This window comes from Pelobates fuscus, chromosome 6, assembly GCF_036172605.1.
Source record: "Pelobates fuscus isolate aPelFus1 chromosome 6, aPelFus1.pri, whole genome shotgun sequence".
Lineage (NCBI taxonomy): Eukaryota > Metazoa > Chordata > Amphibia > Anura > Pelobatidae > Pelobates > Pelobates fuscus.
In genome coordinates, this window is record NC_086322.1 from 13,796,258 (window position 1) to 13,810,667 (window position 14,410).

General features: G+C 44.2%; 1 protein-coding gene across 1 annotated transcript in view; it reads left to right on the plus strand.

Annotated features, from left to right (window-relative positions):
- The first annotated feature begins 424 nt into the window (after nucleotides 1–424).
- LOC134615281 (tachylectin-2-like) overlaps nucleotides 425–14,410 on the plus strand; it is a 30,965-nt gene continuing 16,979 nt past the window's right edge. Inside the window, exon 1 of the mRNA XM_063459776.1 lies at nucleotides 425–533. Within this exon, the coding sequence (XP_063315846.1) occupies nucleotides 521–533 (13 nt within the window). The 5' untranslated portion in view covers nucleotides 425–520. The remainder of the gene's footprint in view (nucleotides 534–14,410) is intronic.

A 14,410-nucleotide genomic window follows, 5' to 3' on the forward strand; every position in this document is an offset into this window, starting at 1 on the left:
ACATTTTTGTTAACGTTCAGTCTTGATGGAATACTACCCTAGACAGCCCCCCTTATTCTCACTATATTTGGGATGGATAAGAAGCCAGTGCCCTTGCTGCTACAATCGCTCTGTGTGAATCTGCAGCAGCCGGAAGATAAGGTTGTGCATCAGTTGGTTCGATAACAGTACAGTCTGACTCAATTTTACTGTTTAGCCAGATAATAAAGTAACAAATCAATATACAGAATGTAAAAAGAAAAAAATTCATGAGACGTAATAAATCTTTGAGTAATAAAAATTGTCCTTTAAAAAAGTCCAAGATTTAAACAAACAATGAGTAAATGTTTTCCCAGCAAACTAACAATCAAACCACCCACCAGTTCAGAGGAAATGTTTGTGATGTAAATTCCCCAACCTTAGATCGATACACTGGAATTATACTCTACTGGTACAATATAAAAAGGCTTGCAGGACATGTTAGACAGAGAACCTTATTGAACAGCAGATCAAAGAGACACCGAATCCAAGGAAAGCAGAAATGACTTCCCCTGGTGAGAAACGCTATGTTCATTTAACACTTTGATAATGGCTAAGGCAATTTTATAACAAGACACGGAGGCTCATATTGCATATCCCTTTCTTTACTGTTGACAAATAGCAGCAAAGGAAACAAACAGAATGAAAAAAGAATGAACATGTGATAACATAGGCCCCTCCCCCTCAGGTCCCAGTATAACAGGCAGCACTTCCCTTCCATTTCCCTCTTTCTTTGCTGCTCTGACACAAAGATAAGTACATGCCATATTTTTCTCCTCATATTTCTCTTATATACTGTTCATTGATAATTTTCTCTTATTTAACTTGTATTGATTTAGTCTTTTATTTCTAAGGTTAGTAATTGTGTCGTTATACACTAGCCTCAGGGCCCAGACCTCCCCTGCTTATGTAATCTTGTCTGTTTCTTCTGCTCGAGCGCCTCTCTGCGCACTTCTTCTTGTTTCATAGTTTTACCGCGTATCTCGCGGGTGCCGCGAATCCCACGAGATTCCCGGCGGCCATTTTCTGACATCCTGTCCCCTACCTCTTAGTGTGTCGCTGGTCTGGGCCCTGGTGAGAGCGTTTTTTCCTTGCTTAGTTTGTTTGGGTGACTAACCCATTCGTCCTTTATTTCCTATCACCATCATGCCTAAACCCAGACTATCTACTGGGTCCGCTCACTCTGGGGAGTCGGATTCCCCAGTAATCAGAACTGAGGCCCCTGTCACCTCAGATATTTCGCCTTCTATGGCGGAGGGGGATACCCAACCAGGTGGACCACAGTTTCTAGCGCTACAGCGCTCAGTAACAGACGCCATTATGGCTGCTATGGGGTCTATGTCCTCCACCCTCTCCCACACCATTTCACAAGCCCTCTTGCCCCGTCCTTCAGACGAGCAACTATCGGGCACCTTGACACCCCAGGGAGAGGTGTCTAAAGGGGACTTCAAAAAGGCTGCCCGTAAGTCCAAACACTCCTCTGCCTCCAGAAACACCATGACTGGCGTACAATTTGAAATCATTGTTTAGTGAATAAGCGAGTGCGCTGGATTCTGTATTTTGTATATTTTGGCCCCAGCAGCACCCTATAATGTATGCATGTTTAGGTGAGTGCAGCCCTCTTGGTTTCTTTTATGTATATATAGATATACATATATATATCATTTTTTAAAATTACATTTACTTAAATATAGGGGTATATATTTAGTGATATATACGTATATACTTATGTATATAGATATCTATATATATATATTATTTCATTCTACATGTATTTTGATATCAATATATATATATATTTTAAAATACAGTTAGAACAAATTTTTTTTATTACATTTTTTAACGTATTTACATATGTATTTATTTTATATTATTTATAAATATATATAATGAAAATTATATATATGTTTAATCAATATCATTGCACGTGTATTTTGACATTAATATATATTTATAATTATATATATATTAATATAAAAATACACGTAGACAGTGTATGTGTATGTGTGTATATGTGTATATATATATATATATATATAAAAAGACTACAATACCTTGCACTCAAGCTTCAAAAAATGTTCTTAGCCGCGTGCACTACCAGGGCTCCAAAATAGATGGTTGCAGCCATCTACTTTCTGCTGTATATATATACTTAGATCATATATATATATTATAAATATATATATGATCTAAGTATATATAATGTTATTTTCAACTGTTTAAAACTTTAATTTTTTTTTTTCAGACAGCAGGGGGAGTACCTGTCATTACAGGCACTCCCCCTGCTGGCACTGCAATGGACTATGCCGTCCATGTGATCGTGAGGTCCATGCAAGGACCTCACGATCACATGGCCCAGGGGGGCCGAAGAGGACAGAGGGGAACTTCCTGGGGTCCCAGGTATGTCCCCATACCACGATCGCCTGCGTTGGATCGCCGGCGACCGGGTAAGTAGAAAGGACGGTTTGGGCGTACTATGCCGCCCTCTGGCATTTAGAACCGGTTCCTTAAGGGGTTAAATAGTGGGAGGGTGGGAGGAAAATACATAGAAACATAGAATGTGATGGTAGATAAGAGCCATTCGGCCCATCTAGTCTGCCCAATTTTCTAAATACAATCACTAGTCCCTGGCCTTATCTTATAGTTAGGATGGCCTTATGCATATCCCACACATGCTTAAACTCCTTTACTGTGTTAACCTCTACCACTTCAGCTGGAAGGCTATTCCATGGATCCACTACCCTCTCAGTAAAGTAATACTTCCTGATATTATTTTTAAACCTTTTCCCCTCTAGTGTAATAACACAACTGAGTTTTCCGTTGATACAGTAATTTATTTTAAAGGATGTCATTGTTCAACTCCCCTTATTTTATATCTCCAAGGTTTACAACCCTCCTCACTCTCTCTTCATCTCACCTCCCCATGCTCAACCCCCATCTGTTTCTCTCATACTGTGCAAACCCCCATCTGTGTATCTGTCCTGTTAACACCCATTATCTGTGTCTCTCTGCACCTGTTAACCCCCACCTGTGTCTCTCCTTGTCTCCCACTGTATCTCGCCTTGCAGCCTGTCCTCCTACTTGTCTCCCCCCATCCCTCAATTAAATGATTTGCAGTATGTTGCAGGCTGGGAGCTGCTGGTTGAAGTTGTTGTACAGTGCAGCTCTGCCACGGATTCGGTCAGTAGAGAGAGGCAGGGAGATTATGTAACTTCCTATCCTGCCTCTCTCCACACACAGCGACTCCCTATTGGCTGGCGCCGGTGTTGCAGTCTAATCTCCGTCTTAGAGAAGAATACCGCCATTTGTATGTTTTTGCAATACCAACACCAAATACCAGCTGTGCCAGTAAGGTATCGCCAGGTGTCATATAGAGCTGCCATCTGGCTGGTATTTTGCCCGTATTTGAGGCTTCCTGGCCAGTGATGGTTTTGCAAAAATACCGACAATGCATTTTTCTCTAACACAGTAAAAATGAATCTGTCAGCCTTTGGGTATACATTACTATCACACCGTGAGTTTCCAAATAAGACATAAGGAATTTAACATAACCTTATAATTAGTTAATGACAGCACTACCATCACATCTCCGATTTTAACTTTAATTAAATAAAGTAAACACCTGACAGCGTGCTACTGTTTATTAAGATAAAGTGTAAAACATGTATCCACTGTATCTTAATACTAGTAGCACACTTTATGATGGTTTCACTGTATTACATGAAGGTGAAAATCAGTACAGAACAACCTGCTAAAATAACTCCCATTGAAGTGTTCTTTTAACTCGCACACCGTCGAAGGTCTTTATGCTCCCTGGCAAATATTTGTCTCATATATTTCCTGCCACTCCTCTTCATACAGTGCACACTGTGTCACTCTCCCAAGCCGGCTGGAATGACACAAGAGCACATTTCTAGCTCCAATTATAATGAAGTAACCCTCGGAAACCTTGTTTTTAGATTTTTAGATGAACAAATGAATCCTTTAGTTTTGTTTAGTTTGCATGATCTGAGCCTGGGAGGTCATATGTTTCTTAAAGGAACACTACGAGCACTGTACGTATTATTATAGCCTGCTATAATAGTTATAGTTCCAGGAGTGCCATGACACTCTCCCAAAGTAAGTAGCCATGCTGGTTAAGAATGGTCTAAGCGCCTGCCTTCCTACTGGAGTTACTGGTCACTGACCTAAGCCTAGCCATGCAGGGCTGCATCGCATTGAGAGGCTTCAGCTGCCGCATTCAGCGTCTTAGCGTGACCCTGCATAGAAAGGCTTAGCTCAGTGGGCCTAACTGGAAGCTCCTTGCAAGAGCTTCCAGCAGCAGGAGAGGCGAAGGGCACCTTGCTGGATCCAGGTAAGTTGTCAAACTATTCTTAAATGCTTTGACTACTTACTCTGGGAGGGGGCCTGAGCACTCCTTGCACCATAACCACCAGAGTGGGCTGTAGTGCTTATGGTGCTTGGAGGGTGCCTAAGATACAGTATTGTCGAAATGCCCAATTAGGCCATGACTTTCTCCTTGTCTACTAAACAGTGAGTAGTTGGTGTTCACTGTAATAAACTAGTGACTGGGCAGTTATTGGTCCTGCCATGCCCCTGATGGTGGGAGCTGTAAAATGAAAACCGCAAAATAAATCTAAAACCTGCAGAAAACCCATTTTATACTTACCATTACACATGTCCTTTCTTATTTTCTTCAGTCCAAAAAAAAAAAGCCAATAAAAAAGGCTAAAAAAAAGGTGACAGAAAAAAAAAATGTATAAAAAGAAATTGATGTTGGCCCACGGAGGGCTCCTGTCAGAATGAAGAAGCAGAAAGTCCTTATAAGGGTTTTCCTACACTATGCAATCTCAGTCAGAACACTTTGAAAGGCAAGTCTCACTTCACTCGAGACTGCAGAGTGGTTATGGCTGGCGGGGAATTCAAAACTTCCTTATAATAATATGGGGGTCCTATTGCCCCCCAGAGACTTTTCTATTTGCCCCCAGGTGCTGCCTGCAGACAAATAGCCAAAGAAAACATTGACTTTTAGGTGTTGAATTAGAGACCGCTCATCGGGCATTATGTAAGGACATTGGCACATTTTCACCCTTTTTGGTTCGTCTAAATAGTTTTCTCGTAAAATGATTGAATGGATGAAATTCATCAGAACAAAAACCCTGCATGGACAAATGCCAGATAGCCCAACACAAAATAGAACAATAAAATAGAACAATCTAAATTTTGAATCCCTAAAAATATAAACTAACCAATAAAAATGAACAGGCTAAAACTCACAAATGTCTTTATCACAATCACTAGCAAGGGACAGAATTTACAAGTAAGAGACAATAACGTGAACAAACAGTATTCAACATACCTTAATATGTTACAAATAACATAAACACGTTCAATAACTGTGGAATAAATTGGCAGTAAATGCCAGTAATAAATAAAATAAACGATGCAATCACAGAGTATAATGTATCCACAAACAATGATTCAATAGCATTGTATGCTGACACACAGAATCTTTTTAGATTGACCAAGTAATACAGAATGGAAGCAGAGCACAAGAAATACCTTAAAGAAATCAAATAAAAATGCTCATAGCATAAAACTGCAGATTTATTGGATTGATAACAAAAATAGCTAAAAACTCTTCTCACATCATGACCTTTAATGTACTGGGAGATAGGAGCAGGGGACCTCCTTACACCATAACCTTATAGCTGCAGTTATAATACACTGTGTGAGGGGAGACAGGGGACCTCCTTACACCATAACCTTATAGCTGCAGTTATAATACACTGTGTGCGGGGAGACAGGGGACCTCCTTACACCATAACCTTATAGCTGCAGTTATAATAAACTGTGTGCGGGGAGACAGGGGACCTCCTTACACCATAACCTTATAGCTGCAGTTATAATACACTGTGTGCGGGGAGACAGGGGACCTCCTTACACCATAACCTTATAGCTGCTGTTATAATACACTGTGTGAGGGGAGACAGGGGATCTCCTTACACCATAACCTTATAGCTGCAGTTATAATACACTGTGTGCGAGGAGACAGGGGACCTCCTTACACCATAACCTTATAGCTGCAGTTATAATACACTGTGTGCAGGGAGACAGGGGACCTCCTTACACCATAACCTTATAGCTGCAGTTATAATACACTGTGTGCGGGGAGACAGGGGACCTCCTTACACTATAACCTTATAGCTGCAGTTATAATACACTGTGTGCGGGGAGACAGGGGACCTCCTTACACCATAACCTTATAGCTGCAGTTATAATACACTGTGTGCGGGGAGACAGGGGACCTCCTTACACTATAACCTTATAGCTGCAGTTATAATACACTGTGTGCAGGGAGACAGGGGACCTCCTTACACCATAACCTTATAGCTGCAGTTATAACACTGTGTGCAGGGAGACAGGGGACCTCCTTACACCATAACCTTATAGCTGCAGTTATAATACACTGTGTGCGGGGAGACAGGGGACCTCCTTACACCATAACCTTATAGCTGCAGTTATAATACACTGTGTGCAGGGAGACAGGGGACCTCCTTACACCATAACCTTATAGCTGCAGTTATAATACACTGTGTGCTGGGAGACAGGGGACCTCCTTACACCATAACCTTATAGCTGCAGTTATAATACACTGTGTGCGGGGAGACAGGGGACCTCCTTACACTATAACCTTATAGCTGCAGTTATAATACACTATGTGCAGGGAGACAGGGGATCTCCTTACACCATAACCTTATAGCTGCAGTTATAGTACACTGTGTGCGGGGAGACAGGGGACCTCCTTACACCATAACCTTATAGCTGCAGTTATAATACACTGTGTGCAGGGAGACAGGGGACCTCCTTACACCATAACCTTATAGCTGCAGTTATAATACACTGTGTGCGGGGAGACAGGGGACCTCCTTACACCATAACCTTATAGCTGCAGTTATATTACACTGTGTGAGGGGAGACAGGGGATCTCCTTACACCATAACCTTATAGCTGCAGTTATAATACACTGTGTGCGAGGAGACAGGGGACCTCCTTACACCATAACCTTATAGCTGCAGTTATAATACACTGTGTGCGGGGAGACAGGGGACCTCCTTACACCATAACCTTATAGCTGTAGTTATAATACACTGTGTGCGAGGAGACAGGGGACCTACTTACACCATAACCTTATAGCTGCAGTTATAATACACTGTGTGCGGGGAGACATGGGACCTCCTTACACCATAACCTTATAGCTGCAGTTATAATACACTGTGTGCAGGGAGACAGGGGACCTCCTTACACCATAACCTTATAGCTGCAGTTATAATACACTGTGTGCAGGGAGACAGGGGACCTCCTTACACCATAACCTTATAGCTGCAGTTATAATACACTGTGTGCAGGGAGACAGGGGACCTCCTTACACCATAACCTTATAGCTGCAGTTATAATACACTGTGTGTGGGGAGACAGGGGACCTCCTTACACCATAACCTTATAGCTGCAGTTATAATACACTGTGTGCGGGGAGACAGGGGACCTCCTTACACCATAACCTTATAGCTGCAGTTATAATACACTGTGTGCGGGGAGACAGGGGATCTCCTTACACCATAACCTTATAGCTGCAGTTATAATACACTGTGTGCGGGGAGACAGGGGACCTCCTTACACCATAACCTTATAGCTGCAGTTATAATACACTGTGTGTGGGGAGACAGGGGACCTCCTTACACCATAACCTTATAGCTGCAGTTATAATACACTATGTGCGGGAGACAGGGGACCTCCTTACACCATAACCTTATAGCTGCAGTTATAATACACAGTGTGCGGGGAGACAGGGGACCTCCTTACACCATAACCTTATAGCTGCAGTTATAATACACTGTGTGCAGGGAGACAGGGTACCTCCTTATACCATAACCTTATAGCTGCAGTTATAATACACTGTATGCTGGGAGACAGGGGACCTCCTTACACCATAACCTTATAGCTGCAGTTATAATACACTGTGTGCGGGGAGACAGGGGACCTCCTTACACTATAACCTTATAGCTGCAGTTATAATACACTGTGTGCAGGGAGACAGGGGATCTCCTTACACTATAACCTTATAGCTGCAGTTATAATACACTGTGTGCTGGGAGACAGGGGACCTCCTTACACCATAACCTTATAGCTGCAGTTATAATACACTGTGTGCGGGGAGACAGGGGACCTCCTTACACCATAACCTTATAGCTGCAGTTATAATACACTGTGTGCGGGGAGACAGGGGACCTCCTTACACCATAACCTTATAGCTGCAGTTATAATACACTGTGTGAGGGGAGACAGGGGACCTCCTAACACCATAACCTTATAGCTGCAGTTATAATACACTGTGTGCGGGGAGACAGGGGACCTCCTTACACCATAACCTTATAGCTGCAGTTATAATACACTGTGTGCGGGGAGACAGGGGACCTCCTTACACTATAACCTTATAGCTGCAGTTATAATACACTGTGTGCTGGGAGACAGGGGACCTCCTTACACCATAACCTTATAGCTGCAGTTATAATACACTGTGTGAGGGGAGACAGGGGACCTCCTTACACCATAACCTTATAGCTGCAGTTATAATACACTGTGTGCGGGGAGACAGGGGACTTCCTTACACCATAACCTTATAGCTGCAGTTATAATACACTGTGTGCGGGGAGACAGGGGACCTCCTTACACTATAACCTTATAGCTGCAGTTATAATACACTGTGTGCGGGGAGACAGGGGACCTCCTTACTCCATAACCTTATAGCTGCAGTTATAATACACTGTGTGCGGGGAGACAGGGGACCTCCTTACACTATAACCTTATAGCTGCAGTTATAATACACTGTGTGCTGGGAGACAGGGGACCTCCTTACACCATAACCTTATAGCTGCAGTTATAATACACTGTGTGAGGGGAGACAGGGGACCTCCTTACACCATAACCTTATAGCTGCAGTTATAATACACTGTGTGCGGGGAGACAGGGGACCTCCTTACACCATAACCTTATAGCTGCAGTTATAATACACTGTGTGCGGGGAGACAGGGGACCTCCTTACACTATAACCTTATAGCTGCAGTTATAATACACTGTGTGCAGGGAGACAGGGGACCTCCTTACACCATAACCTTATAGCTGCAGTTATAATACACTGTGTGCTGGGAGACAGGGGACCTCCTTACACCATAACCTTATAGCTGCAGTTATAATACACTGTGTGCGGGGAGACAGGGGACCTCCTTACACCATAACCTTATAGCTGCAGTTATAATACACTGTGTGCAGGGAGACAGGGTACCTCCTTACACCATAACCTTATAGCTGCAGTTATAATACACTGTGTGCGGGGAGACAGGGGATCTCCTTACACCATAACCTTATAGCTGCAGTTATAATACACTGTGTGCGGGGAGACAGGGGACCTCCTTACACCATAACCTTATAGCTGCAGTTATAATACACTGTGTGTGGGGAGACAGGGGACCTCCTTACACCATAACTTTATAGCTGCAGTTATAATACACTGTGTGCAGGGAGACAGGGGACCTCCTTACACCATAACCTTATAGCTGCAGTTATAATACACTATGTGCGGGGAGACAGGGGACCTCCTTACACCATAACCTTATAGCTGCAGTTATAATACACGGTGTGCGGGGAGACAGGGGACCTCCTTACACCATAACCTTATAGCTGCAGTTATAATACACTGTGTGCAGGGAGACAGGGTACCTCCTTATACCATAACCTTATAGCTGCAGTTATAATACACTGTATGCTGGGAGACAGGGGACCTCCTTACACCATAACTTATAGCTGCAGTTATAATACACTGTGTGCGGGGAGACAGGGGACCTCCTTCCACTATAACCTTATAGCTGCAGTTATAATACACTGTGTGCGGGGAGACAGGGGACCTCCTTACACCATAACCTTATAGCTGCAGTTATAATACACTGTGTGCGGGGAGACAGGGGACCTCCTTACACTATAACCTTATAGCTGCAGTTATAATACACTGTGTGCAGGGAGACAGGGGATCTCCTTACACTATAACCTTATAGCTGCAGTTATAATACACTGTGTGCGGGGAGACAGGGGACCTCCTTACACCATAACCTTATAGCTGCAGTTATAATACACTGTGTGCAGGGAGACAGGGTACCTCCTTACACCATAACCTTATAGCTGCAGTTATAATACACTGTGTGCGGGGAGACAGGGGACCTCCTTACACCATAACCTTATAGCTGCAGTTATAATACACTGTGTGCGGGGAGACAGGGGATCTCCTTACACCATAACCTTATAGCTGCAGTTATAATACACTGTGTGCGGGGAGACAGGGGACCTCCTTACACCATAACCTTATAGCTGCAGTTATAATACACTGTGTGTGGGGAGACAGGGGACCTCCTTACACCATAACTTTATAGCTGCAGTTATAATACACTGTGTGCAGGGAGACAGGGGACCTCCTTACACCATAACCTTATAGCTGCAGTTATAATACACTATGTGCGGGGAGACAGGGGACCTCCTTACACCATAACCTTATAGCTGCAGTTATAATACACAGTGTGCGGGGAGACAGGGGACCTCCTTACACCATAACCTTATAGCTGCAGTTATAATACACTGTGTGCAGGGAGACAGGGTACCTCCTTATACCATAACCTTATAGCTGCAGTTATAATACACTGTATGCTGGGAGACAGGGGACCTCCTTACACCATAACCTTATAGCTGCAGTTATAATACACTGTGTGCGGGGAGACAGGGGACCTCCTTACACTATAACCTTATAGCTGCAGTTATAATACACTGTGTGCGGGGAGACAATGGACCTCCTTACACCATAACCTTATAGCTGCAGTTATAATACACTGTGTGCAGGGAGACAGGGGACCTCCTTACACCATAACCTTATAGCTGCAGTTATAATACACTGTGTGCGGGGAGACAGGGGACCTCCTTACACCATAACCTTATAGCTGCAGTTATAATACACTGTGTGCGGGGAGACAGGGGACCTCCTTACACTATAACCTTATAGCTGCAGTTATAATACACAGTGTGCGGGGAGACAGGGGACCTCCTTACACCATAACCTTATAGCTGCAGTTATAATACACTGTGTGCAGGGAGACAGGGTACCTCCTTATACCATAACCTTATAGCTGCAGTTATAATACACTGTATGCTGGGAGACAGGGGACCTCCTTACACCATAACCTTATAGCTGCAGTTATAATACACTGTGTGCGGGGAGACAGGGGACCTCCTTACACTATAACCTTATAGCTGCAGTTATAATACACTGTGTGCGGGGAGACAGGGGACCTCCTTACACCATAACCTTATAGCTGCAGTTATAATACACTGTGTGCGGGGAGACAGGGGACCTCCTTACACTATAACCTTATAGCTGCAGTTATAATACACTGTGTGCAGGGAGACAGGGGATCTCCTTACACTATAACCTTATAGCTGCAGTTATAATACACTGTGTGCTGGGAGACAGGGGACCTCCTTACACCATAACCTTATAGCTGCAGTTATAATACACTGTGTGCGGGGAGACAGGGGACCTCCTTACACCATAACCTTATAGCTGCAGTTATAATACACTGTGTGCGGGGAGACAGGGGACCTCCTTACACCATAACCTTATAGCTGCAGTTATAATACACTGTGTTGCGGGGAGACAGGGGACCTCCTTACACTATAACCTTATAGCTGCAGTTATAATACACTGTGTGCTGGGAGACAGGGGACCTCCTTACACCATAACCTTATAGCTGCAGTTATAATACACTGTGTGCGGGGAGACAGGGGACCTCCTTACACCATAACCTTATAGCTGCAGTTATAATACACTGTGTGCGGGGAGACAGGGGACCTCCTTACACTATAACCTTATAGCTGCAGTTATAATACACTGTGTGCTGGGAGACAGGGGACCTCCTTACACCATAACCTTATAGCTGCAGTTATAATACACTGTGTGAGGGGAGACAGGGGACCTCCTTACACCATAACCTTATAGCTGCAGTTATAATACACTGTGTGCGGGGAGACAGGGGACTTCCTTACACCATAACCTTATAGCTGCAGTTATAATACACTGTGTGCGGGGAGACAGGGGACCTCCTTACACCATAACCTTATAGCTGCAGTTATAATACACTGTGTGCTGGGAGACAGGGGACCTCCTTACACCATAACCTTATAGCTGCAGTTATAATACACTGTGTGTGGGGAGACAGGGGACCTCCTTACACTATAACCTTATAGCTGCAGTTATAATACACTGTGTGCGGGGAGACAGGGGACCTCCTTACACCATAACCTTATAGCTGCAGTTATAATACACTGTGTGCGGGGAGACAGGGGACCTCCTTACACTATAACCTTATAGCTGCCGTTATAATACACTGTGTGCTGGGAGACAGGGGACCTCCTTACATCATAACCTTATAGCTGCAGTTATAATACACTGTGTGAGGGGAGACAGGGGACCTCCTTAAAACATAACCTTATAGCTGCAGTTATAATACACTGTGTGCGGGGAGACAGGGGACCTCCTTACACCATAACCTTATAGCTGCAGTTATAATACACTGTGTGCGGGGAGACAGGGGACCTCCTTACACCATAACCTTATAGCTGCAGTTATAATACACTGTGTGCTGGGAGACAGGGGACCTCCTTACACCATAACCTTATAGCCGCAGTTATAATACACTGTGTGCGGGGAGACAGGGGACCTCCTTACACCGTAACCTTATAGCTGCAGTTATAATACACTGTGTGCAGGGAGACAGGGTACCTCCTTACACCATAACCTTATAGCTGCAGTTATAATACACTGTGTGCAGGGAGACAGGAGACCTCCTTACACCATAACCTTATAGCTGCAGTTATAATACACTGTGTGCGGGGAGACAGGGGACCTCCTTACACCATAACCTTATAGCTGCAGTTATAATACACTGTGTGCGGGGAGACAGGGGATCCCCTTACACCATAACCTTATAGCTGCAGTTATAATACACTGTGTGCGGGGAGACAGGGGACCTCCTTACACCATAACCTTATAGCTGCAGTTATAATACACTGTGTGTGGGGAGACAGGGGACCTCCTTACACCATAACTTTATAGCTGCAGTTATAATACACTGTGTGCAGGGAGACAGGGGACCTCCTTACACCATAACCTTATAGCTGCAGTTATAATACACTATGTGCGGGGAGACAGGGGACCTCCTTACACCATAACCTTATAGCTGCAGTTATAATACACAGTGTGCGGGGAGACAGGGGACCTCCTTACACTATAACCTTATAGCTGCAGTTATAATACACTGTGTGCGGGGAGACAGGGGACCTCCTTACACCATAACCTTATAGCTGCAGTTATAATACACTGTGTGCGGGGAGACAGGGGACCTCCTTACACTATAACCTTATAGCTGCAGTTATAATACACTGTGTGCTGGGAGACAGGGGACCTCCTTACATCATAACCTTATAGCTGCAGTTATAATACACTGTGTGAGGGGAGACAGGGGACCTCCTTAAAACATAACCTTATAGCTGCAGTTATAATACACTGTGTGCGGGGAGACAGGGGACCTCCTTACACCATAACCTTATAGCTGCAGTTATAATACACTGTGTGCGGGGAGACAGGGGACCTCCTTACACCATAACCTTATAGCTGCAGTTATAATACACTGTGTGCTGGGAGACAGGGGACCTCCTTACACCATAACCTTATAGCCGCAGTTATAATACACTGTGTGCGGGGAGACAGGGGACCTCCTTACACCGTAACCTTATAGCTGCAGTTATAATACACTGTGTGCAGGGAGACAGGGTACCTCCTTACACCATAACCTTATAGCTGCAGTTATAATACACTGTGTGCAGGGAGACAGGGGACCTCCTTACACCATAACCTTATAGCTGCAGTTATAATACACTGTGTGCGGGGAGACAGGGGACCTCCTTACACCATAACCTTATAGCTGCAGTTATAATACACTGTGTGCGGGGAGACAGGGGATCCCCTTACACCATAACCTTATAGCTGCAGTTATAATACACTGTGTGCGGGGAGACAGGGGACCTCCTTACACCATAACCTTATAGCTGCAGTTATAATACACTGTGTGTGGGGAGACAGGGGACCTCCTTACACCATAACTTTATAGCTGCAGTTATAATACACTGTGTGCAGGGAGACAGGGGACCTCCTTACACCATAACCTTATAGCTGCAGTTATAATACACTATGTGCGGGGAGACAGGGGACCTCCTTACACCATAACCTTATAGCTGC